Source organism: Brassica napus, chromosome C6, assembly GCF_020379485.1.
Source record: "Brassica napus cultivar Da-Ae chromosome C6, Da-Ae, whole genome shotgun sequence".
NCBI lineage: Eukaryota > Viridiplantae > Streptophyta > Magnoliopsida > Brassicales > Brassicaceae > Brassica > Brassica napus.
In genome coordinates, this window is record NC_063449.1 from 30,938,407 (window position 1) to 30,961,134 (window position 22,728).

General features: G+C 37.8%; 5 protein-coding genes and 1 pseudogene across 5 annotated transcripts; 3 read left to right on the top strand and 3 right to left on the bottom strand.

Annotated features, from left to right (window-relative positions):
• Positions 1 to 2,827: 2,827 nt before the first annotated feature.
• LOC106404995 lies at positions 2,828 to 7,724 on the bottom strand (annotated as a pseudogene).
• Positions 7,725 to 7,850: 126 nt separating this feature from the next.
• Positions 7,851 to 10,723, bottom strand: LOC106404761 (protein RAE1-like). Its single transcript, XM_013845443.3, has 12 exons — positions 10,565 to 10,723; positions 10,393 to 10,475; positions 10,150 to 10,236; positions 9,932 to 10,009; positions 9,641 to 9,834; positions 9,372 to 9,513; positions 9,114 to 9,194; positions 8,724 to 8,852; positions 8,548 to 8,625; positions 8,374 to 8,445; positions 8,156 to 8,236; positions 7,851 to 8,050 (listed from the first exon to the last, which is right to left on the bottom strand). The coding sequence occupies exons 2-12, from the start codon at positions 10,441 to 10,443 to the stop codon at positions 8,003 to 8,005; spliced, it is 1,041 nt and encodes a 346-aa protein (XP_013700897.1). The 5' UTR covers positions 10,444 to 10,475; positions 10,565 to 10,723; the 3' UTR covers positions 7,851 to 8,002.
• Positions 10,724 to 10,876: 153 nt separating this feature from the next.
• Positions 10,877 to 15,410, top strand: LOC106406544 (nuclear pore complex protein NUP96). Its single transcript, XM_013847235.3, has 6 exons — positions 10,877 to 11,134; positions 11,345 to 13,866; positions 13,942 to 14,065; positions 14,180 to 14,328; positions 14,560 to 14,657; positions 15,069 to 15,410. Exons 1-6 carry the CDS (start codon positions 11,104 to 11,106, stop codon positions 15,271 to 15,273), a joined length of 3,129 nt encoding a protein of 1,042 aa, XP_013702689.1. The 5' UTR covers positions 10,877 to 11,103; the 3' UTR covers positions 15,274 to 15,410.
• Positions 15,411 to 15,585: 175 nt separating this feature from the next.
• On the top strand, positions 15,586 to 17,888 carry LOC106405301 (DCN1-like protein 4). The gene is made up of 9 exons (XM_013845868.3): positions 15,586 to 16,163; positions 16,310 to 16,394; positions 16,483 to 16,557; positions 16,646 to 16,682; positions 16,799 to 16,882; positions 17,072 to 17,132; positions 17,222 to 17,328; positions 17,413 to 17,478; positions 17,559 to 17,888. The coding sequence occupies exons 1-9, from the start codon at positions 16,076 to 16,078 to the stop codon at positions 17,652 to 17,654; spliced, it is 699 nt and encodes a 232-aa protein (XP_013701322.1). The 5' UTR covers positions 15,586 to 16,075; the 3' UTR covers positions 17,655 to 17,888.
• Positions 17,889 to 17,905: 17 nt separating this feature from the next.
• On the bottom strand, positions 17,906 to 19,918 carry LOC106404753 (deSI-like protein At4g17486). The gene is made up of 3 exons (XM_013845435.3): positions 19,426 to 19,918; positions 18,934 to 19,221; positions 17,906 to 18,298 (listed from the first exon to the last, which is right to left on the bottom strand). Exons 1-3 carry the CDS (start codon positions 19,583 to 19,585, stop codon positions 18,033 to 18,035), a joined length of 714 nt encoding a protein of 237 aa, XP_013700889.1. The 5' UTR covers positions 19,586 to 19,918; the 3' UTR covers positions 17,906 to 18,032.
• A 523-nt stretch (positions 19,919 to 20,441) lies between these two features.
• On the top strand, positions 20,442 to 21,940 carry LOC106404643 (protein MNN4). The gene is made up of 4 exons (XM_013845345.3): positions 20,442 to 20,970; positions 21,149 to 21,198; positions 21,285 to 21,337; positions 21,466 to 21,940. The coding sequence occupies exons 1-4, from the start codon at positions 20,750 to 20,752 to the stop codon at positions 21,778 to 21,780; spliced, it is 639 nt and encodes a 212-aa protein (XP_013700799.1). The 5' UTR covers positions 20,442 to 20,749; the 3' UTR covers positions 21,781 to 21,940.
• The last annotated feature ends 788 nt before the right edge of the window (positions 21,941 to 22,728 follow it).

The following is a 22,728-nucleotide window of genomic DNA, read 5'->3' on the forward strand; positions in this document are numbered from 1 at the left end:
TGACATGGTCGCACAATCCATGCTAGACTAATAAAGAAACTATATAATTCATAAGACAATAACATACTAGATAATACTTTTTTATTAAACCATCAGTTAGTTTTAACTAACCATTAATCAAGTCGTTCATGAATATCAAACTCAAAAATGCGTATATATCAATTCTTCTAAATATCAAACTCAAAAATGCGTATATATCAATTCTTCTAAATATAATTTAGCAAGTTTAAGAGATTTTTATGTGAAAAAGGTGTTTCGATATACACCCGGGATTGTTCTTAGTTAAGTTAAAATCGGATAGTGTTGAGTTGAAAAAAAAAATCAGTAATAAACATACCAAAATAGGTTTTTGCCAGTGAATGACTTTTAGACACGTTTCAGTTGCAAGGTAAGCATCCATATGTGTGTAACACCAAAGTGTTGATAGACGTGTCCTGACAGTAATGTGTTCATGCAGTACACATCCATATTGTTAAGCGTTGATATTCATATTAGACGAACACATACATAATTACATACGTCTCTCTCTCAGTCTCGGAAAAGTACTTATCGTTCGATTGTACGACAGCAGTCAGCGAACTAATATTTAACATCTTTAGCAAAACAGGTAGCATATTATTTTGAGTTAATTTGCTGTATATACATAATAATGATCAATATTAACAAACTACCATTTGGGTATGTAAAACAAAAATCCCTGTAGTGAAGTACATACAAAATGATTATTGTGCCCCGTCCCAGTCCCAATTCTGCCTCTGCCCCAATCTTTCCACTCTTCTCTTTCCCTCTCGTTCTATTACCTCTTTCATCTGTTTTTATTTTCTTGTAAAATTTTCCTCTGCTCTCAAATTTCATTAAAATAAAAATATATAATCAATCATCACTTTTAATCGTTGCATACTCCATTTCTATCACCAACTCTATATTAACTTTACTCCACAACTCGTTTTCATCACCATCACATCACTTATGCGGTGTTGGATGTACCATATATGACAATGAATCATGGACTCAAACAAAACCAAACCTTATAAATAGATTACAATTGGTTACATGATTTACTGATTCAATATTCTGAAACTATTTTAGAGAAGATAGTGAACACAATACGATAACAATGAACATTTAACGCTAAGATGTTACATAAAATATTAGAGATAATGGTAGTAGATAACTTATTTAATAGAAAACATATTTATCAAGTAACAAAAACATTGAAATCAAATTTAATATGTAATTACCGTATATACCATAATATTAGATATTATTTATTTATATATAATTAATTGTTAACCGTTAACAGTATATCAGTTTAATAAATAATGATTAAGTTAACCCAATAATTTAATATGTATCATCTAACAAAATACATAGCAGTTAATAATAGCTATTTTTAACAACTTACCAATCAGTTTAAAAGTCGATAACATGTTTTGTAACAGCTAACCGAACATGTACTGGCTAATGATAACATATTATATAAAAATATAGCTGATAATTTTAGATGTACTATGTTATATGATCATTCAGACCGGTAACCAATTTTGTACCATCTAAGAAATTGCGTATCAGCCAACGTCAGCTATTTATTTATGTTTTGCAATAGCTAAACAAACATTTATCTGCTCACAATACTTTATATATATCATCTAATCAAAAATTTATTAGTTAAGTTTTTTAATAGCAGCTACAAATACTCTCAACTGAAATGTTAGATTCATGTTGTTTTTAACTATTTCGGAGAGATTTCATTCTTTCTCACTGTACTACCCATCCATACGTCTGTGTGCCTTACTATAACATGAACACTCCAATATGCGCAATGGCGGTATCCAGTCAAACGATAAAAAATGTGTGGTAGACTAATTTAAAATAGATGATAATAAAGTTATGAATGTAACTTTTTGTAGCATTTAACAAACCACTTATCATCTATTTTAAAAACGACAACATCTTTTATAACATCTAACAACACTCGTATCAACTAATGACAACATATTCTATAAAAATCTATATCCATGTATCATATCACTACAACTAATTTGTAACAAAGGAATTTTTAACAACTAACCAAGCATGTATTTGCTCAAGGCTTAACATATAACATCTAATAAAGCATTTATCAGTTAAACAAAGATCTATTTGTTGTATAGCGGTTACAAATGCATGCAATTGCAATGTGAGATTGTGGTCATCGTTATTGATCTCGTGAATAACTCACTTGTTTCTAATGAATAGTCTATACATAAGGTCATGTGCCTTTACCAGCATGTGAATCGAAAAGATCTCACTTTTATGCGCCATGAAACTGGAGCTTCGTATCGTGGTTGACATGAGCAAATCGACATAGAGACTACAATAGACTATCTCGTTGAGAGGAATGCACTAATTGAATCCATATTTTGTGTTGAAAGAAATATACTAGTTGAAAATTAATTCACATCGGTGAAAGTAGAAATAAATGAAGAATCCATTGTAAAAATATGAAAAAAATAGTAGGGATTTAAGGAGATACAGGAAACAGAGAAAGGGAAGAAATATTATTGTTTGGACAAAGGAAGAAGAAAGATACGAGAGAAGAGAGAAGAGAGAAGAGAGAAGAGAGAAGGAAGATGAAGTTCGGGCAGAGATATTTTTGGGTTTTTAAAAAGTAAATAGTGTATGTGGTATTTAGCTAATTATGACATTTTTTATGTATATATGGCCTAATTTCTCTATTATTTTTACACTATTCTTAAAGTATCGAAGTAACTGTAAGATCTTATTAGTTGCATTTTCCTTTTGGCAGGCTTATGACTATAAAACAAACTCAATGGTGGAATGAGAATTCTAAGTAATTGTAAAATCTTATTAGTTCTGTTTTCTGTAAATGCAATAAAAACAAGAATATCTCAAAACAAATAAAGCAGCCAACAGCCACTGCTAATAAAAGAAACATTTCTTTTCTTTTTCTTTTTGCAGTATTTTTCTAATGATGAAGGTGGTGGTTAATTATTCAATACTCTTGTGGTTTTGGTTCTAAACTAAACTGAGAAACACTTGTTTCTGAAAATCACAGGGTGTAGTGTTGCTGTATAGCCTCTATGTGAAGTCCCTTCTGCTTCACTACTGATTCCACGTGACCTTTCAAGGTATGACGCTCTCTTAACCTGAAAAATTATAAGACAAGAAAAGTGTTAAGGCCATATTCTGAGGAACAGAATGTTATGGACTAATCCGTTACTAGATCCTTGCCTTGCAACTTCAGCTCGTCTCTTGGCCTGATCTGCTATCTCTGAAAGTTCTCTGTAAGTGCTCTTATCATTGAACATCTCTGAGGGTTGAGCAGGTTGCAATCCGTGAAGGGTACGTTGAGCTTGTGCCCATTGTGCTTCTCTCTCTCCCTTTCCATAGTCTTTCTTTGACGTGAAAGCGGTCTGAACAAAAGGAACCAAAGTTAGAAACAGTACTGCAACAAAGGACTAGTGTTCTTGTTCTCACCTTGTTCTCAATGACATTATCCCAAGCTCTACCACTTAGTGCATATCTGATGATGAACTAAAGGATATCCAATGGGATGTAAGTTACTATACTGTAGAGCCAGATAACTCCTGCCCATCTCCACCCAGTACCTCTGATTCTTGCAAAATCCCAGTTTGCATACACGGCAATAATAGTAGCAATCTTTGTCAAAGGGAAACAAGAACATTGTTAGTAAATTGAGGCTTTGTATTCAAGAAGACCAGAAGCTTTAACTCACCAGCTGAGCTATGAAGAAGGCAGCGATTAACCAGAAGCCAGGACGTTCAGCATATGACCAGCTACGTGACCTTGTGACAAAGATAAGTGCCTGGCTAATGATACTAACTTGGAAGTAAATAGCTGATGTAAGCTCATGCGGATTACCACTGATAGATCTCACCCCAAACTTTGCCTGCACGAGGAACAAACTGATGATCAGAGACGCTAACTTGAATCTGGTGAAATGAAAGTCCTCACTAGGCCAGCAGGTTTGGGTAAGTTAGGGTAATTCGATTCATTTAGTTCGGTTTTCGGTTAGTTCGGTTCAGCATAAATCTTACCGAATTAATCCAAAATAAGTTCGGTTTGGTATTCGGTCAGTTCAGTGTTTGAAAAATCCTACCGAATTTTTTTCTTTTTGTTTGATTTTGTTAAAATTCCGGATAAGTTCATGTAATTTTGGTTAGTTCGGTTAGTCGGTTTGGTTTTTGGTATAGTTTGGTTATATTTTTTAAAAAAGAAAACCGAAGTACACGATTGCCAAACCGAACCGAAAACCAAACTTAAAAAAAAAACTTCCGTATCAAACCGAACTCCTAACAATATTGACCAAAAAATTTGGTTTGGTTCAAAATCCCATCCGAAGTCCTCATCTTAAGGTAGAGTTCTCTTACCGAGAAGAAGTCAGTGCTCTCTACAGCCCAGAAGAAAACGACAGTCATCACTGCAAGGTATGTGCCAAGAACAACACCAGTGGCAAATATCTCTTTGAGTTTCCATGAATCAGGAAGTGGAGAAGGCTTCACTCTATCCTTTGATATGGTCATGATAGTACCATCATTCAAGATTGCTATTACCAACACCATGAATGGTGAGAAGTCGTACTTCCATATGAGTGCAAGCAGCATAAAGCCCAAGACTACACGGATTGTGATGGAAACTGCATAGATTGTGTAGTTCTTCATTCTCTGGAAGATAGCTCTGCTCGTTAGTACAGCACTAACTATGACACTGAGACCTGGCTCGGTTAGTACAATGTCAGATGCACTTCTAGCTGCATCAGTTGCATCAGCAACAGCTATTCCAATGTCAGCTCTCTTGAGAGCTGGAGCATCGTTCACTCCATCACCAGTCATGCCACATATGTGCTTCATCTCCTGGAGCCTCTTCACAATCTCATACTTGTGTTCTAATCAAGACATATAGAACATATTCCATTAGTGAATACATGAATCCATTAAGAGAAAATGTTTTCATTAGCTTTTTAATTGTTTTACCAGGGAAGACACCGGCGAATCCATCAGCCATCTCAATGAGTTCATCAACAGGAAGGCTAGATATAGCTTCATCCTTATCCTGTCCAAGTAGAGCAGAAGAAGGATACATGTTTGTGCCCATGCCGAGCCTACGACCAGTTTCCTTACCAATGGCGAGCTGGTCACCAGTGATCATCTTCACATTGACACCAAGGTCAAGAGCACGCCTGATTGTCTCTGCACTGTCATGTCTTGGAGGGTCAAAGAGAGGTAACAGACCAAGAAACTGCCATGGCCCTCCAGGACAAAGAGAGGTAACAGACCAAGAAACTGCCATGGCTCTCCAGGACTGTTCTTGTCTTTCTCAGAGACAGTCTAGTTATAGCCAAAACATGAAAAGAACATTTTAACAAAGAAATAAACATATACTTCTCTAAAATTTTGGGATTAGGACATAAAAGCTTTTACCTGTCTGCCAACAGCAAGAGAACGAAGTCCTCTGTCAGCAAACTTGTCAATGATGTCATGAGCTCTCTTCTTTGCATCCTCTCTAAGGTTACATAGCTCAATGATCTACAGAGACCAATCAGTGTGAAAGAACTTATAATCTCTTTGACAGAAGAAAGAATATGCATTATTTTAATGACTAGAAAGAATATGCATTTTCTTACTTGCTCTGGTGCGCCTTTGCTGACACGGTGCCAGTTTCCACTAGCATCAATATAAGTGATAGCAGTACGCTTGTCCACAGGGTTAAAAGGAAAGAAATGGACTTCAGTGATGCCCTCTCTTGCTTCTCTAGGATCACAAGCATTCCCACAATACAAGCATCAATAGCATCCTGGTTCTCAACTCTAGAGGCTCTTGCTGCATTCACAAGCAACTGTTCCTTGTCCAAGTCTTTGACAAAACCTCAACCATACTCTTGTCAACAGTAAGCTTGTTGAGTGTAAGAGTTCCAGTCTTGTCACTGCACAAAACATCCATCCCAGCCATCTCTTCAATAGCTGTCATTCTCTTTGCGATCGCTCCTTGTTGGGAGAGACGGTGAGAACCAATGGCCATGGTGACAGACAGAACAGTTGGCATTGCGATAGGGATACCACCGATGAGAAGCACCAGAAGGTTGTCTATACCATCTCTATACGAACGGTGCTGGATAGGATACATCACAACGATCTCAATGACCATACCTATGGCGATGGAGCAGATGCAGAAGTTACCAATAGCAGTCAACACTTTCTGGAAATGGCCTTCTTGGTTTGTGCTGTCTACTAGATGAGCTGCTTTGCCGAAGAAAGTGTGGACACCAGTGGCGATCACAACAGCTTCTAGCTCTCCTTGTTTGCAGGTGGAGCCAGAGTAAACTTCTTGGCCAGGGTTCTTGGTTACTGGTAAAGATTCACCGGTGAGAGCAGATTGGTCAATCTTGAGAGGATCACCTTCCAAGAGACGACCATCTGCTGGAACAATGTCGCCTAGTTTGATGCTGATAATGTCTCCAGGAATCAATATAGCCGCCTCTTGCTCGCCCCACTTGCCATCTCTAAGAAGCTGTGATATGCATTAGTGTCGCATTGTTTTTTGCTAGTACATTCTTTTTTGGTAAAACTTACTTTGGTTTTGGGAGCTAGACCGGCCATCAAAGCGGCTGCTGCGTTTCCGGCGTTGTTCTCTTCAATGAAGCTAATGGTAGAGTTGATGATAAGAAGAACCGTGATACCCACGAAATCTTGCCAATCCGGTGGCCTTCCCTGCAGTTTTCAAAATGTATTAGAAGTCAGAAAGAGAAAACCTGAAATAGACTGTTAAGGTAGTAATATTACTCCTCCGTTGGCCAAGGCGATAGCCATGATAGCAGCCAACTCCATGACCCATGAAAGAGGGTTCCACATAAACCCTAAGAACTTCAAAATCTTGCTTTCCTGTGAGATTGAAACATGTTAAAAAATAGAATTTCTTGGGAGTGAAGAAATGAAAAAGGTTTGTTCAAGATGTCTGCCTTTTTCTCTTCGAGCTTGTTAGGACCGAAGATCTCGAGACGAGTATGGCCTTCGTCGCTTGTCAGTCCTTCCCTTGTACATCTCAGCTGCGTAAACACCTCCTCTATTGGTATTTTCTCCTGTTCAGTCAAGAAAAAGTTAGCGTGGTATAAAAGATATCGAGAACGTAAAGCTAAGATGGAGAAGAAGATACTCACGAGATCGATGCCTTCGTTCTTGATATCGGCCCAGCTAGAATCTTTCCCCGCCGCCATCTTCCTTTTTTTTTCAGAAACAGCGGTTTTCTTGTGTCTTTTCTTTTTAAAACTCTTTCTTGACAGATGTTTTCAAAGTTTCTTTGCAGTTTTTTGTGTGTGTTTTCAAACTGATAATTTTCTCTCGATTTTTTTCCTTTTTCTGTTGTTATTTTAACGAAACAGAAGAAACAAAAGGGAGAAAAACAGAAACAAGAAAATATATTTTTTTTGTACAATTATTTTTGTAAGAAACTTGTGTTGAAGTTGTAGTCTTTATATAAGGTGTAGAGAGAGAGAGATAACATGATTAGCAGCGGGAGTTTTTGCAATGGGGAAAGTCCAGGTCCTTCGCTTCACTCCCGCTTTCATCTCCTCCTTCCACTAATCAACTTCCACTTGTCTTTCTGTCTCTCTCTCTCTTTTGCCAAAATATATTAAGGAGATTTTGCTCACAGTGAAAGAAAGAGATTAAAAAAGCATTAACTATTGCAAGACACTTGCATGATTCTCCGTTTTGGATGATATTTTGTTCCACAAAAGGAAATAAAAAGTGTGTATTCTTTGCAAAATGCGTATTAAGTTGTCTATTTATTTCTGACACTAATAATTTATCAATTGTAGAGAAAGGAGATGCATTAGGAGGGAAAGTGCTTTTCATTATGTTTTAGAGAGTAGTACTTAGACAAGACAATTCATGTTTAAGACCAAAACGAAATGAAGAAAGCTAAAAAACACCATCCACTAAAGGGAAGAAGAAGAAGTCAAACTAAAAAGCAATTAGCAAATCTCATTTTCTGCTGGTTGTTACTTTTGGCTTCGCCTTCACCTCGCTTTCCTGCAAATTCATTCAAACCAAATCAATACACACTCCTCCTACTAATAATGTTTGGAAAGATGACAAATATTTTTATGAGTTGAGAGTTACACACTACACACATACCTCTGGCAGGTGCAAGAAGATGCTGCTTTTCGCAGTTGCCGGGTTGTGATTCTCTGCACCTTTGCTCCAGTCATAGCACGACTACAATACAAATGGAAAGAAAAACATTACTTTTATTCTATTTTCTCCATAGTCATTTGTATTATGATGAAAAATACTCTTTTCCTTTTGCACATGTAACATCATATGATAAAGTGTAAAACAAAGATGTAGCATACCGCATAGGCATATATGGACCCATCGTGGTTAAACGAACTACAAGTAATTGGCTGACTGCACCTTGACATCACCTGACATTCATCAGTAAACAATGCACAACAAACTTTTAGATATTCTATATATTAACAAGACAAAAATCTCAAAGAAAAACACAGATGCAACACGATGATTACCTTGAGTCTTTGTTTGTTATCCTTGTCCCAGAAATGGAACGCCCCATCGGAGCCAGCAGTGGCAAAAGTGCCATGTACCTTCATATTACACACCCCAAACAATTACCATCTGTACAAATCAATCTACTTTCATGGTGTTTTGAAGCTTAAGAACACATAAGCCAAAGAGAGCTTACTGGGTGGAAGTTCAGAGCATTGACAGAATAGATATCATTCCCATCTCTGTGACATTTGAATGTGAAGTTTTTGTCCTGTTGAGAACCATCCAGATGGTGGACACCTACCCGCCCCTCAATTGAACCAACCTACAGTGAGAGAGAGCATCGGATCTGGTTACATATTGAACGATTTGTGTGATCTAGATAAGATGTGACTGATTAAACAACTACCAACTTTACTTGTCACTAAAATAACCAACAGAAACTTCTCAAGCTTGAATACGACAACATTTGTACAAATGAAAGAGCGTGAGAGCAACGCAAAATGTAATCATCAGCAAACAACCTAGATTCCTGTACCATTGAATTAACAAAAATGTAGTTGAAAAGATATACAAGAAGACATACCAAAAATCCTTGCTGATCAGGGAAGGCAGCTACACACCTCGTCTGGTACTTCAGCGGTGACACGATTCTCTTGAACTCGGTCTGCAGTTTACCAAATTAACAAAAAAGTTCATTACACAAGAGAAATAGTAAATCCATATCCATAAGGTGCTAAAATAATCCATGAATTCTCGAAACAATGTGATCCTCAGCACCCTTTAGCACTCAGAGCTCATACACAAGTCATAAACATAAGAAAAGCAAGGCAAAAGATCGTGCCTGAGGATTTTGCAAGTTGTAGACAATCAGATTCCTATCTGCAGTTCCGACCACCAACAGAGGATGTTTCACAGACAATGAATAGCATTTATCTGGAAGCTGCTGGGTATGCACAGGAGTTTGCTGCCTTGTATCCCAATATCTGGAAGGAAAAAACAATACACATTGTTAGATAAATAAAACTAACGCACATAAATTAGTTTTATCAGTCAACCAATTCTACCACTTGCTTGATTTCGTCATAAAACATAAAGAAGAACCGTTCTTACTTCAATGTTTTATCCCAGCTTCCAGTGACGAGGAGATTCATTCCGGGGATCCAGGCCATGTCAACAATAGGAGCATCGTGCACAGCAACAGTAACAGGTTGACCACCTGACAACAAGGGCCACATCTTGGCTTGCTTATCACATCCTCCACTAAAGACAGTGGTTCCATCATCTTTCCAAGCAGAGCACAAAACCTTCATCACAAGTAAAAGAAAAGAGATACACAATCATCAGACTCTATGCACACACGAAAGCAAGATTTAAAAAAAAAAAAGAAGGCAAGATAGTTACCGGCTGATCATGTGAAATTGATGCTTTTGGAGCACTTGATAGAGAGGTTCCACTACGGGATATTTCCCAACACCTCACCTGCAACAACAACAATACGAAGCAAGTCCACATGTCTCAGAAACAAGCGATCTACAAGAGAAAGCCTCTTGAGGTACAAAACCACGTTTAGATTTTAAGCCACGAAGGAAACAAAGGAAGCAAATAATCATCAAGTAAACCTGATTGTCCCAAGAAGTGGCGACGAGTACATCGGCTCTTGGACTAAAACTCAAGCTCGAGATAGAATCCGATGGAGATGGAGTAACCTGCACGACAATCGAAACCATTACGTGAAGATACGTACGAAGATTGAAGTCGACGAATCTTGTAAACCTAAAGCTAACATCGCAACGCAGTAACAGAACAACACACTAAATACTAAGCGAGTCAAAGAGAGTAATCAACCGCCATAGAAGAATTACCTCAAAAGATTTGTTAGGGTTACTGTTCGCCGTCGCACCAAAGGTAACCATTATCGCGAGCCGAGGTCGTTACGACGGAATAACTGTAGAAAAAAAGGTTCGATTTAGGCGAAAAAAGTAATGCTCCTCAACGAACGAGGTTTACCAGAGAGAAGAATCGAAAGAGAGATACCTTGAGAGAGAGAGAGAGGAAGGTCCGTCGTCGGAGATGAGTCTTTGCCGTTAAAGCAGATGAAGAGGAGGGAAAACGAATTGAGTCCCACAAAAATAAATAAATGGGAGAGAAGCTATATATATAAAGGGTCCCACCCCTGCGTCTTGTTGACGTTCGTGCGTCAGATTTACGTCCCGGCGAAACGTTTATCTGACGCTACTCACACGAAAAAATGAAAATGGGCCTAAATATTAGGCTTTTTGGCCCATTTATTAACAATTTATATGTTTTTAGTTGGGTCGGGTCAGAAAACGGATCCTAACCAAAGCTGGCAGATCTAACAAAATTTCGAGCGCTTTACCTCCTTTTCCACCAGCGACTTAGAGTGTGTAAGTAGAAGACGAAGAAGCAAGAGGGTTTTAGATCGTCGTCGCCGCCGTCCTTCAGCAACACCGTCCGTGAGCAACGGATTCGTTGTAGCGATCTGGAAAAAGGCACAGGAAAGATAGGAAAAGCCCTAGGCTGTTGCTTTACCGATTTCGACATTTCGGTGAATCATGGCGTCTCTTTCTATTCTTCCAGCTCCGGGTAACTCTTTTGAATCTGTTTTCCAGTGGAGCTTGTGTGTGGTATTGATGTTTAAGCGTAGAATCATGCTTGCGAACTTCATCTATTAATGGTTTCTTTCACTGTATCGACTCCCTCTGTAGATTCATTAAGTTTCAAAGGATTCGTTTGCATTGCTTAGGTTTCTATTTGAACTTATCATCTGATATTGAATTTGAACTCTGTTGACAGAGATTTCAACTATGGCTACAAGTTTGGACTCACGAAAGAAAAGAAGGATCTCTTTAGATGGAGATTCTATCTTCTCTGAACATTACGAAGGCATCAGAGATTCATTGCCTTCCTTGAATTCACCTGACTACTTCTTGAAGCCGTCCATGAACGAGCTGGTTCAGCGAGAAATTGAAAGCCCTGGTTATTGCAGCCGAGTTCCTGATTTCACTATTGGGAGGATTGGTTACGGTTTTATAAAGTTTCTCGGAAGTACAGATGTTAGAAAGTTAGATCTGGATCAGATTGTTAAGTTTCAAAGGCACGAAGTCAGTGTTTATGATGATGAGAGCTCCAAGCCTGCTGTTGGCGAGGGGCTTAACAAGGCTGCTGAGGTCACTCTGTTCGTTGACATAGCTTGTGGGAAAGAGCGGGCTGGCCATGTTTCTTCTAAGTTAAAACAGAGTGCTGAAAGACAAGGGGCAACATTCATCTCATTTGATCCTGAGGATGGTTTATGGAAGTTTCTGGTTCCCCATTTCAGCAGATTTGGGTTGAGTGATGATGAGGCAGAAGATATGGCAACCGATGATAATACTCCAGGTTTGGAGAATCGTGTAGGACTGAATAGTGATATGGTGGTAGCTGACATCGATAAAATGGAAACTTCTGAGCCAGAGCTTTCTCATTCTCTTCCGGCCCATCTAGGACTCGATCCAGGAAAGATGAAAGAAATGAGGATGATTATGTTTCCTAATGAAGATCTTGACGGAAGTGAGGATCTTAGAGATCAAACTTCCTTTCACATGACATCCTTGACTAAACGAAACGCAAGACCTTCACAGAGAAGTTCTCAAAGAAATAGTCATCAAGACACTCCGCCGGTTGTGCGGAAAACACCGCTTGCTTTGCTGGAGTATAACCCTGGTAATGATAAAAGCTTCCCAGGCAGTATCCTGATGGTCCAACAAAACAAGAACCTGGCAGTGAGGAAGTCGAAAATGGGAGGTTTCGAGCTGGACATCAGCCATGAGACGCCAGTAACTGATAATTATTCCCGTAATGTTGTAGATGCAGCGTTGTTCATGGGAAGGTCGTTCCGTGCAGGTTGGGGCCCAAATGGCGTCCTTCTTCACACTGGCAAGCCAATAGGCAGTTCTAGTTCCCAAAGAGTATTGTCTTCTGTGATCAGTGTAGAAAAGATAGCAGTGGACAAAGTGGTTCGGGATAAAAAGGAAAAAGTTCAGAAAGAACTTATCGACTCTGCATTTGAGACTCCCTTAAGCCTCCACAGGGAATTGTATCATGAAGACGATGAAATCAGGTTTGGCTCTTTCAGTCTTAAGCTTCAGAGAGTTGTCACTGATCGTGTGGTTCTTTCAGATATCTGCCGAAACTATATTGATATAATCGAGAAACAGCTGGAGGTTGCTGGGTTGTCCACCTCAGCGAAGCTGTTTTCGACTCACCAAGTCATGGTGTGGGAACTCATAAAAGTTCTCTTTTCTGAGAGACAGAGTACTGAACGTTTGAGTTATGCAGCTTCGGATAATGAGGAAGACATGATGCACGATGTCAAAGAAGAGTCTGCAGAAGTTGATACAGAAGCTCTTCCACGTATCCGAAGAGCAGAATTCAGTTGCTGGCTCCAAGAGTGTGTCAGTCACCGTGTACAAGAAGACGTGGATGATTTAGATGGTTCTAGCTACCTTGAGCACTTGTTCTTTCTTCTAACTGGACGAGAGCTTGATTCAGCTGTGGAACTTGCCATATCTAAGGGAGATGTTAGACTAGCTTGTTTGTTGAGCCAGACTGGTGGATCAACTGTAAACCGCAATGATATCATGCAGCAGCTTCACCTTTGGGGAAGGAACGGGCTGGATTTTAACTACATTGAGAAGGATAGAGTAAAGCTTTACGAATTGCTTGCTGGTAATATCCACAATGCGATACAAGATTTTACAATTGACTGGAAGAGATTCCTAGGGCTGTTAATGTGGCATCATCTGTCTCCGGACAGTTCATTGCCCGTCATCTTCAGAAATTATCAACTCCTACTAGATCAGGAAAAGGCTCCTTGGCCCGTCCCAATATATATTGACGAAGGAACTTCAGATGGCGTTGTAAGCAACACCAAGCATTCTGACCTCTTGTATTATCTTATGCTTCTGCACAGCAGAGAAGAGGAAGAAATTGGTTTTCTGAAGACCATGTTCAGTGCCTTCTCTTCAACTGACGATCCACTTGACTATCATATGATATGGCACTACCGAGGAATCTTAGAAGCAGTTGGAGCTTTCACTTCAGATGACCTTCACGCTATCGATATGGGATTTGTTGCACAGCTTCTCTCTCAGGGCCTTTGTCATTGGGCTATCTACGTTGTTCTTCACATACCCTACCGCAAAGATCATCCATATCTACACGTCATTGTCATTCGAGAAATCCTGTTTCAATTCTGTGAAACTTGGAGTGCTATGGAATCACAGCGGCAATTTATCAAGGACTTGGGTATCCCTTCTGAATGGATGGACGAAGCTCTGGTAAGGACACTATAGAAAGCCTTTTTCAATCTTATACTGATATGCTAATTGCTATTTTATTTTCTTTTATTGCAGGCAGTTTATTACAACTACCACGGAGATTTCTTAAAGGCTCTTGACCACTTCATCGAATGCGCAAACTGGCAAAGAGCTCATTCCATTTTTATGACATCAGTTGCTCATTCATTGTTTTTGTCAGGTAAGCTCCTTTATTTCCTTATGTGCAGACTCAATTGCTCAACTGGAACACAATTCCGGTGTAGTGTTGGAAGGATCTGTTTGGAGTGATATGTTTAATCTTTGACAAATGCAGCTAACCATTCAGAAATATGGAGAATTGCTATGTCAATGGACGATCGCAAGTCTGAGATTGAAAACTGGGACTTGGGTGCTGGGATTTACATGTCTTTCTATTTACTAAAGAGTTCACTGGAAGAAGATGCTGATACAATGCTAGAACTGGTACGTTTACTTCGTTAGAATCTTAAATTTGAGATTAAACTCCTGAAATTCTCAAATTGCTTAAACTTCAATTTGACGGGTGTTGATCAAGCTGGCTGTACAATATATAGGTTATTGTACTGATACTCACCGAAATTGCTTTAAACCCCCTATGATCATGGCCATAATGATCTCTTTCTCGATTTGTAAATTATATGCATAACACGAGCAACACAACTTTTGCTTCGATAGGATTCCCCTGAGAGCAGAAACGAGTCGTGCAGAAGTTTTGTCGGTCGTTTAAACGAGTCATTGGCTGTTTGGGGTGATAGATTACCAGTTGAAGCAAGGTAAGTAATTCACATGTCGCATACTTGCCAATAGCATCGAATCGTTAAGAACTAGTCATTACTTGCATGCACTTGTTTGATCCTTGTTCATTCATGCGGTCCACCGGATTGTATAAGATTTTAAATCAATAAGACCTCTTCTTACATATTACCATAACCTAGAAAGTCATACATAATGGAGCAGTTTTAAATGGATCCTTCTAAATTTGGTGGCATCCATAGTAATGGCTCCTAAACTAAGCAGTTGGCTTCTGATGACTACATAGCTCAAGTTTGCTGTGTGGACAGATACGGGTCAAACATCTGAGAGAGATTATAAGTGCATCACAAAAAAAATTCTTAGCATTTTATTGAATTTGGTTACAACAAATACTAAACGCACAAGCTCTCTTATTTGTTTGATGGCTGCAGAGTCGCATATTCAAAGATGGCAGAAGAAATCTGCGAGTTGCTTCTGTCAGGTCTGAGTGTGTATCCTGATAGAGACTCTCAGCTAAGCTGTTTTGTGACAGCCTTCAAAGCTCCTTTACCAGAAGATGTAAGATCATCACATCTGCAAGATGCTGTCTCTCTCTTCTCTCTATATCTCTCAGAGACAGGCCAAGCACCAGCTTAGTGACCCATGCATTACTTAATAACTCTTTTTTGAGGAGGGTCTTATTTTCTTACTAGTCGTCAGTGGAACAGACTCGGTTGACTTTGTCGTGTGTATGTTACCTAATATTTAGAAGCGTTAAGTGAGTGATTTTGATTTTCTCCTGTTTTAGAAACTTGCCAAATCTTATAAATATTAATGGACACTATCAGGTCAAAAACAAAAAGATGTAGAAGGGGAAGTAAACTCTTCTCTTGAAAAACTGACCAGATTGCAATATTGTTTTTAAATGTATTTTGCAATGTTCTAAAATTCCGTCTAGACAATAAATCGTTTAAAAGCAAAACAGTTTTAAACGATTTTTCTAAAATGAGATTTAAACAATATTTGTATTGAATTCTTAAACATTGGTATTTTGTATCTAAATTGTGTTGATTTTTTTTGGTTAGAAAGTACTTTGTAGAATGTACCATGAGAAAACTATTAGATAAACATAAAATAAATAAAATAAGATAAAATAAAAGATGTCTGATTAAATAAACTTTTTAGAAAATTGGTAAATTGATGTTAAGAAAAAAAGAGAGGGTGAGTTGACAATAATATTAGTTAGTTACAAAAAAAAAACCAAAATAATATTAGTTTTACTTTTATCTCCTAGAAAAAGATTAAGTCTATCCGTCTATAAAAGCCTGTATACGTATAAAAAAGCTAAGACGAGAAATTGACCTAAGCTTTCTCTCGCTGTCTCTTTTACCTTGCCTCCTTAGTTCCTTGAGCTAGAAGCTTCCCCGTCGTGAGTGTGCACTTTGGTTGCGGTTTAGATATGCCACCTCGTTCTGCGTCCAAGCCGTCCAAGAAACGGAGTAACCCTGATTCAGTTACCTCTTCAGCCACTGGTCCCGTTCCCTCAGGTACCACAATAACATAGCTCGCCTTAGGGTTTATATCATAGAAACTTGGAATTCGCTTTTTGTGATTTTCATCTTTAGTCTAAGAAAAACTCGATGTTATGGGCTTTTGTACTTGGTTATGACAACAATCTTTGTGTTTGTTACAGCTTCTAATAAGAAAAAGTCCAAAGAGGTGGATGGAACAGATAAATTGTTTGATAAGTATGCTAATGCATCTTCTGGTGTCATTGAGTAAGTTCAAAATATCACATTCCTCTTCTTTGTTAGAATGTAACTCATTCATCAACAAGTTCTAACACCTTCTTATTACATCTAACAGTCCAGAAGGAATTGAGAAACTTTGCTCCAGTTTGGAAGTTCCTCATACCGATATCAGGATCTTGATGCTAGCTTGGTAACCCATTACTCTTCTTCTTTATATGTTTTGGTTCCGAGCACAAGTGCATATCCTTTATACCTTTTTTCTAACTCGCTTCTTACAGGAGAATGAAGGCTGAAAGACAAGGTTACTTCACCAAGGTAATAACATTGAATCACAAACCCTTTTTTCCTTTGATATTTGAAGATTAGGTTCTTGTTTATTACTTTCTTTCTTTTTGTGTATGATCTTAACTCGTTTTGTACACCTATAATAGGCTGAATGGAGAATAGCACTCAAGGCGTTAAAAGTTGACACGATCGGAAAATTGAAGAAAGCCCTTCCAGAACTCGAGAAAGAGGTTCTCGTCATTGCTTGATCTCTTTGGTTAACATTGATTAGCATCTTCTTGATATCATACGACCATCTCTAACCCATCAATATATTTAGACAGAATATAGTTTCTCTATTTTAGAAAAAAAAATATATAGGAGTGAGTTGGAGATACTCTTAAAGATTAAATTGTGTTAATGTTTCTTCGTTGTTTCAGGTCAGAGAGCCATTGAAATTTGCAGATTTCTATGCTTATGCCTTCCAGTATTGTTTGACAGGTAAAAGCATCTACCACTGCCTTATGAATATGAAACTATATGATTTGTGACCTTTGATATAACTATTATTACTTTTATTATCCATGCAGAAGAAAAACAAAAGTTCTTAGACATTAAGACTATATGTCAACTCCTAGATATGGTCTTAGGATCAACATTCCGTGCCCAGGTTGACTACTTTATAGACTACCTAAAGGTTTGGCTCCACCTTTTTGTCTTCAAACATCTTCTTTATCTATCTTCAAAGTAGTTATCAGTTGTATAATCTCATTATGAACAGATCCAGAAGGATTACAAAGTCATCAACATGGACCAATGGAGGGGATTCTATCGATTCTGCAATGAGGTACTTCTCCTTCCTCCGTGATGGCCATCTTCTTCAACCAAATGTATTTGCATCTAATGTGAGTTGTTTTTGCATTGCAGATAAGTTTCCCAGACATGACCAACTACAATCTAGAACTTGCTTGGCCATCAATTCTTGACGACTTTTTTGAGTGGTTGCGCGAAAAACAAGCCTGAAAGTTACACAATCACAGTCTAATAACTTTGAATTTGAGTATTGTTACCCACCCTTGATGAACAGATAATGGTTGCCATATATATGAGTTTCTTTATTCAAATGTTCTGCTCTTGTCTTAAGGTTTGGTGTGGTTGGCTCACGTTGCTTTTTCATCATTAAGTTTTGTTTGCAGATGATATTTTATTATTTTTAAATTTCTTGAATAAATACTGCTGAAAGTGACATATCAGTTTAAAAGGTTTATGGAATATATTCTCCTTATAGTTTCATAAAAAGCAAGTCCATAGACTGATTCTTCTTCTTTACTTCTTTAACAAGATTACAAAGCACAACTGCAACTAGTTAAAAAGAAAATATTAAAAGTGAATTTTATATGGTCAAGTGGTGAAAGAGCTGAGAATCAATGTCGATGAAGGTTGCATGGCACGACGAGGACGCCTTTTCCTGCTTCGGCCACGAACTTGAACTGAAGGAGATGAAGATGATGGCGAAGGTGTATCAGTAGTAGACCCCTCTCTGCTTGATACACTCGTCAGTTTCTTCGTGTTAGCTTCTGCTTCACATGTTTTGTCTTGGTTGACTCGGTTGTCCCCGAGCTTGGTCGCGTTTATGGTTGCAGGAAGTACACAGTTGCATATGAATCCTATATTTTAACACGAGCAAGGAAACAGGGTGTTTTCAAGAATGTTCAAAAATGCATAATGATGTGAAACTTAAAGCCAAGGCCAAGTCATACTATATGTATCAATAAACCCACAAGCATAAAAGTAAAAATCTTTCAAGCAGAACTTGGTTCACAATCTAGGGCTGTATAGATAATTCTTAAAGCTAGACTCGGTTTTCACTTGGCTATGCTCAGAACCCGCTCTGGTTTTTTGTTCAATAACTTAACCATCCCATTATTCTACATGTAACCAAAAGCTAGTGAATATTAGCATCACTATACTCATTTGCAAACATTAGTTAGAGCAGCCGCATTAATGAACCCCCGGTTGGGGTTCATCATGTGAATTTTTTATTGTTTTTTTTTATTTTTCGTTTGATTGACCAATAGCGGGCCGCCACGTGGCGTGGGGCCCGCTGAACAGTAACGACCCGGGTTCACTCCAGCGAACCTGCACGAGCCAGATTCATTAAAATCCGATTATTTTAATATTTTTTCTTCTCGAAAAACGTGTGAACTTTTGTCTTGAAACTCCAATGCGGATGCCCTTACCAGCTTCAGTAAGAAATAAACCAAAAATGTAAAGAATCAAGGGGTGTTACCAAAGAGTTTACCCATTCTTGCAAGACGGTTAACCCAACTAGGAATTTGATTCCCGGTTAACTTCATACACGTGTCGTCACAGAAGTGGTTGCAGTTGTTGGTAATGAGATTGTAAGAACTTCCTTTGTACTTGTCTGCAAGTTCATCCATCGTAGCCCTCACTTCCAATGGCCCAAGATCCGTTTTACCAATCAAAATTGATTTCCTAAACGTAAACTCTTCGCATTGCTTCGGTTCTCCTTCGAATATTCCAGTACTTGGATATTCATGAGCTCCAAAAGCATACTCTATACCATGAACTATATAAAAAAAAATTAAGCTAAATTCTTCAAGAAAAATACAATAAAGATTATTTGCAACACAGTTTCTTGTTATATGACTTTAATTCTCAAGAGAATCCTATCAAAATTGATATTATATTTAATATTAAAATCACTATTTAGATCTAAAACCTGGATGTGAAGTTTCAAGAAAATGAAAAGCCAAGAATCTCAAAGACTTACCTTCAACACCAGAGTGGTAAACACCAAGACCAAACCAGTAAGCGTAGCCATTGATGGGAGTTAGATCGTACACATTGAGATACACAGGAACATTTCCTCTATCCACGACGCTTGAGTTTTTCCTGCAGAGCATTTTCAGGTAGAGTATCACCGGCGGCATTAAGTTCTGACGGTGGAAGATGACTGGTTCTATATAAACTATACGAGTTGATGACAATGTACTCTTTTCAGTTTAGCATAAATTATACAAAATGCCAACGATGTTGTCTTAAAAAGTTGAAGACGAAGACGAAGAAAAGACTTGGTTTAGCTAATTAGTTTCCGAATCTTATACTATAAGTTAATGCCTAACGATATACTTCTATAAATAAATACAATTTTGTGTTTAGAAATATATTTTATTTTCACTTGGCAATATCTATTATGATTTTTTTCATAAACGAGACCATCATGATTCATGAACCAATTAACTACCTTATATACTATGGTTTATAAATTAAAAACTTAAATAAATATGGGAGATATGCTTTAATAATTTACAGTTTTATTATGGGGTCCAATATAAAGCTTAATATTCCGTATCTTTGGCTACAACTTTTTGTCTCGAGACCCCACCCTTTTTCTTTTTAAATTTATAAATGTAATAAATTAAAATTAATTTGTGGAAGTGGTGCGGCTAATTATGAAGCAAATTTTCTGCTTAAAGCATATATTATTATTTTTTAGACATCTGGTATTAAAAAGTGTAAGATGTTGTAAAAACTACTATAAACTAAAGAGTTTCAAGTTGTATGAAAAGTTCAACTTTCTGTCTTGAAAAATATGAAATATATTTGAGGCCTGCCACTAATTTGCATTAGCAAAATTAATAATAATATATTTTTCCATAAGGCGTAATACAATAATTAATAAAAAGAGAAAGATGTCCACATCTTAGCTTACAAACAGTAACCAGAGCTGGAAAAAGGCAAAGTGAAAGAGACCATTCGAAAAATAAAAAGGAAACAAATATTTGTTGACAAAGATACAAATTAGATTCAAGTCTGTGTCATTACATGCTAAGTTTGTTAATTGTTCCCTAATTTTGATTACTAGTCAGATAAACATCTAACAAGCGATAAAAAAAAAAAAAGAAACCCGGTTTGAATTTCTTAAATCATAGCGTACCGATGGGTATAACTTAAATGATCAATCCATAACCCAACACCCGGTCTGATTCGGATAAACCGGAAACCCAGCTGCCTCAACGCTGCGTTTTGAAACGCTGACTTGTGTGGAGAATGCGCGAGTCGTAGTGAAGTTGTTGCCGCCGGGAGGAATCAAGATGCTTCGCGGCAGAAGCTCGTGGGTCGGATTCGCGACCCGGTTGAAACACTATAGGATCCGAGGGATGTGCACTAAAGGAGAGAACAAACCGGAGAAGACGGAATTGAGTGATGTTGTTGTTTCTCGATACGACGAGACGTACAAGAAACTGGATAAGCTCGATTTCGTGACGGCTGCGAAGATCTTGTTCACTGAACCACCCAAGAAGAATAAATTTGGGTACTTTCTCTGCCTTAAAGATCTCATCTTTGGCTGGTATAAGCTCAGACAATGTTAGAACTGTGGAAAGTTAGCTTCTTTAAGGTTGAAACAAGTGGAAAGATCACTTGAAGTAATGTGAGTTCTTGTTTTAGTTATGCACACAGTCATATGGGGTTTTTTTTAACTTTGTGTTTAGGCTTGACTGGCATGTGGTGCAGTTCATTATCGTCTGCTTGCCATCTCTAGGTATTATCGGTTCACCCCCCCCCCCCTAAGTGTTTTTTCTGTTCAAAGGTCTCAATTTTAATGGATGTTGTTTATTCTTGTAACAGCTGTGTATCTAGTTGCTCAATATGCTCGCCGTAAAATGAAGATCATGGACGCTGTGAGTTTTCTCATTCTTGCTCATAAGTTTTCCTCAGAGAAATGAGCTATGTTTATTATTCTGGACAGTGTTGCTAATATTTTCTAAGCGTATGGCTCTTATGAATATGATATTGGACTTGTTTTCAGGAACTTGGAGAGAAGAAGAGAAAAGAAGAAGAAAAGAAAGAGAAAGAAGAAGCTGAAAAGAAGGCCTTAGGAGAAGCAGAAGCAACCAAGTCTCAGGAAGAGCTAGCTGAGATGAAAAAGAGACTGGGAAAAATCGAAGAGACTATAAAAGAGATTGTTCTGGAAGCAAAGAAACCTTCAGGGAATGGTCCAACCAAAACCCAAGACGATCAATCTACTAAACTCCCACCAAAAGATGAGTCTAAACCGAGCAAGGAACACAAGGACAATGTACAGAAACAAGGTGAGAATCGAGCAAATGTGGATTCACCCTAGACCTCAGTGAGATGATTAGAAAAGAAACTTAGGTGGTAGATGAAGAAGGATATGTTTTGCTTTTGGAACTAACGCAGTGGTTGACGCTATTGGCCTGTTTTGCTTTCATTTCTTGACTCAGTTCAGGTTTAATACAAGATCACACGAGGATTTACAGAAATAACGTTCCTGTATGACAGAACCAAACCCCACATTGACCTCATTCTGATTGAAAAATGGTTATGCAGGCTGCTACTTTCTTGTCCAAAACATAGACCTGTCCAGCTAGGGATGTTAATTACAGGGCTAGCTTTTGTTTCATATAAGCCCAATCTTATTTTAACCATGTTTTAATCAAGGTTTAGGGCTAGTACTAGAATTAGTCCATTTAATTTTGGGTTTATTGGCCAAATAGCCATATTTGAGTGATAAATTAGGTGAGTAGCATTTATTTTGACATAATTTAATGTCAGACTCTTTGAACACATTTCATCCGGTTCTATCCTTTTTCATAACAGGTTTCCAGTTGCAAGTGAGAAAGTAGGTGACCTCGTTCTTTTTGTTCCGTGTTTATAATCACATATCAAACATCCACGTCACATGTTCATTAACCATATATATACACCGAATGTTCTATTCCATATCGCTGAAATAGTATAAAATTATAACTCCACTTATAACCCTAAATACTAAACATTATCCCAACTCATATATACTGAACCCTAAATCTCAATCACTAAGCAACACTTAAGTACTAAATATTACCTGGACCCAACATCTAAAAAAATAATATACGGTAATATACATATGCACGTAGTGTTCTATTCCATTTCACTGAAACAGTATAGAACCCTACCCCCAATTCATAAATACGAAACTCTAAACCCTAATTACTAAACTCTAATTATTAAACTCTAAACTCAAATATAAATTATAGACCCAAGTATAAATCATAAACCTAAATAGAAT

Coding starts and splice junctions, on each gene's coding strand:
- LOC106404753 (XM_013845435.3), bottom strand. CDS start 19,585: ATGCCGCCGGTGATACTCTACCTGAAAATGCTCTGCAGGAAAAACTCA. Junction 19,222..19,425: donor TTACCACTCTGGTGTTGAAG/GTAAGTCTTTGA, acceptor TTTTTTATATAG/TTCATGGTATAGAGTATGCT. Junction 18,299..18,933: donor TAACCGTCTTGCAAGAATGG/GTAAACTCTTTG, acceptor GTTAAAATATAG/GATTCATATGCAACTGTGTA.
- LOC106404761 (XM_013845443.3), bottom strand. CDS start 10,443: ATGGTTACCTTTGGTGCGACGGCGAACAGTAACCCTAACAAATCTTTT. Junction 10,237..10,392: donor ACCCTAACAAATCTTTTGAG/GTAATTCTTCTA, acceptor ATTGTCGTGCAG/GTTACTCCATCTCCATCGGA. Junction 8,051..8,155: donor TCTTCTTGCACCTGCCAGAG/GTATGTGTGTAG, acceptor ATGAATTTGCAG/GAAAGCGAGGTGAAGGCGAA.
- LOC106405301 (XM_013845868.3), top strand. CDS start 16,076: ATGCCACCTCGTTCTGCGTCCAAGCCGTCCAAGAAACGGAGTAACCCT. Junction 17,133..17,221: donor CTTCCAGTATTGTTTGACAG/GTAAAAGCATCT, acceptor TTATCCATGCAG/AAGAAAAACAAAAGTTCTTA. Junction 17,479..17,558: donor TCTATCGATTCTGCAATGAG/GTACTTCTCCTT, acceptor TTTGCATTGCAG/ATAAGTTTCCCAGACATGAC.
- LOC106404643 (XM_013845345.3), top strand. CDS start 20,750: ATGCTTCGCGGCAGAAGCTCGTGGGTCGGATTCGCGACCCGGTTGAAA. Junction 20,971..21,148: donor CCCAAGAAGAATAAATTTGG/GTACTTTCTCTG, acceptor CTTTGTGTTTAG/GCTTGACTGGCATGTGGTGC. Junction 21,199..21,284: donor CGTCTGCTTGCCATCTCTAG/GTATTATCGGTT, acceptor TTCTTGTAACAG/CTGTGTATCTAGTTGCTCAA.
- LOC106406544 (XM_013847235.3), top strand. CDS start 11,104: ATGGCGTCTCTTTCTATTCTTCCAGCTCCGG. Junction 13,867..13,941: donor AATGGATGGACGAAGCTCTG/GTAAGGACACTA, acceptor CTTTTATTGCAG/GCAGTTTATTACAACTACCA. Junction 14,658..15,068: donor AGATTACCAGTTGAAGCAAG/GTAAGTAATTCA, acceptor TGATGGCTGCAG/AGTCGCATATTCAAAGATGG.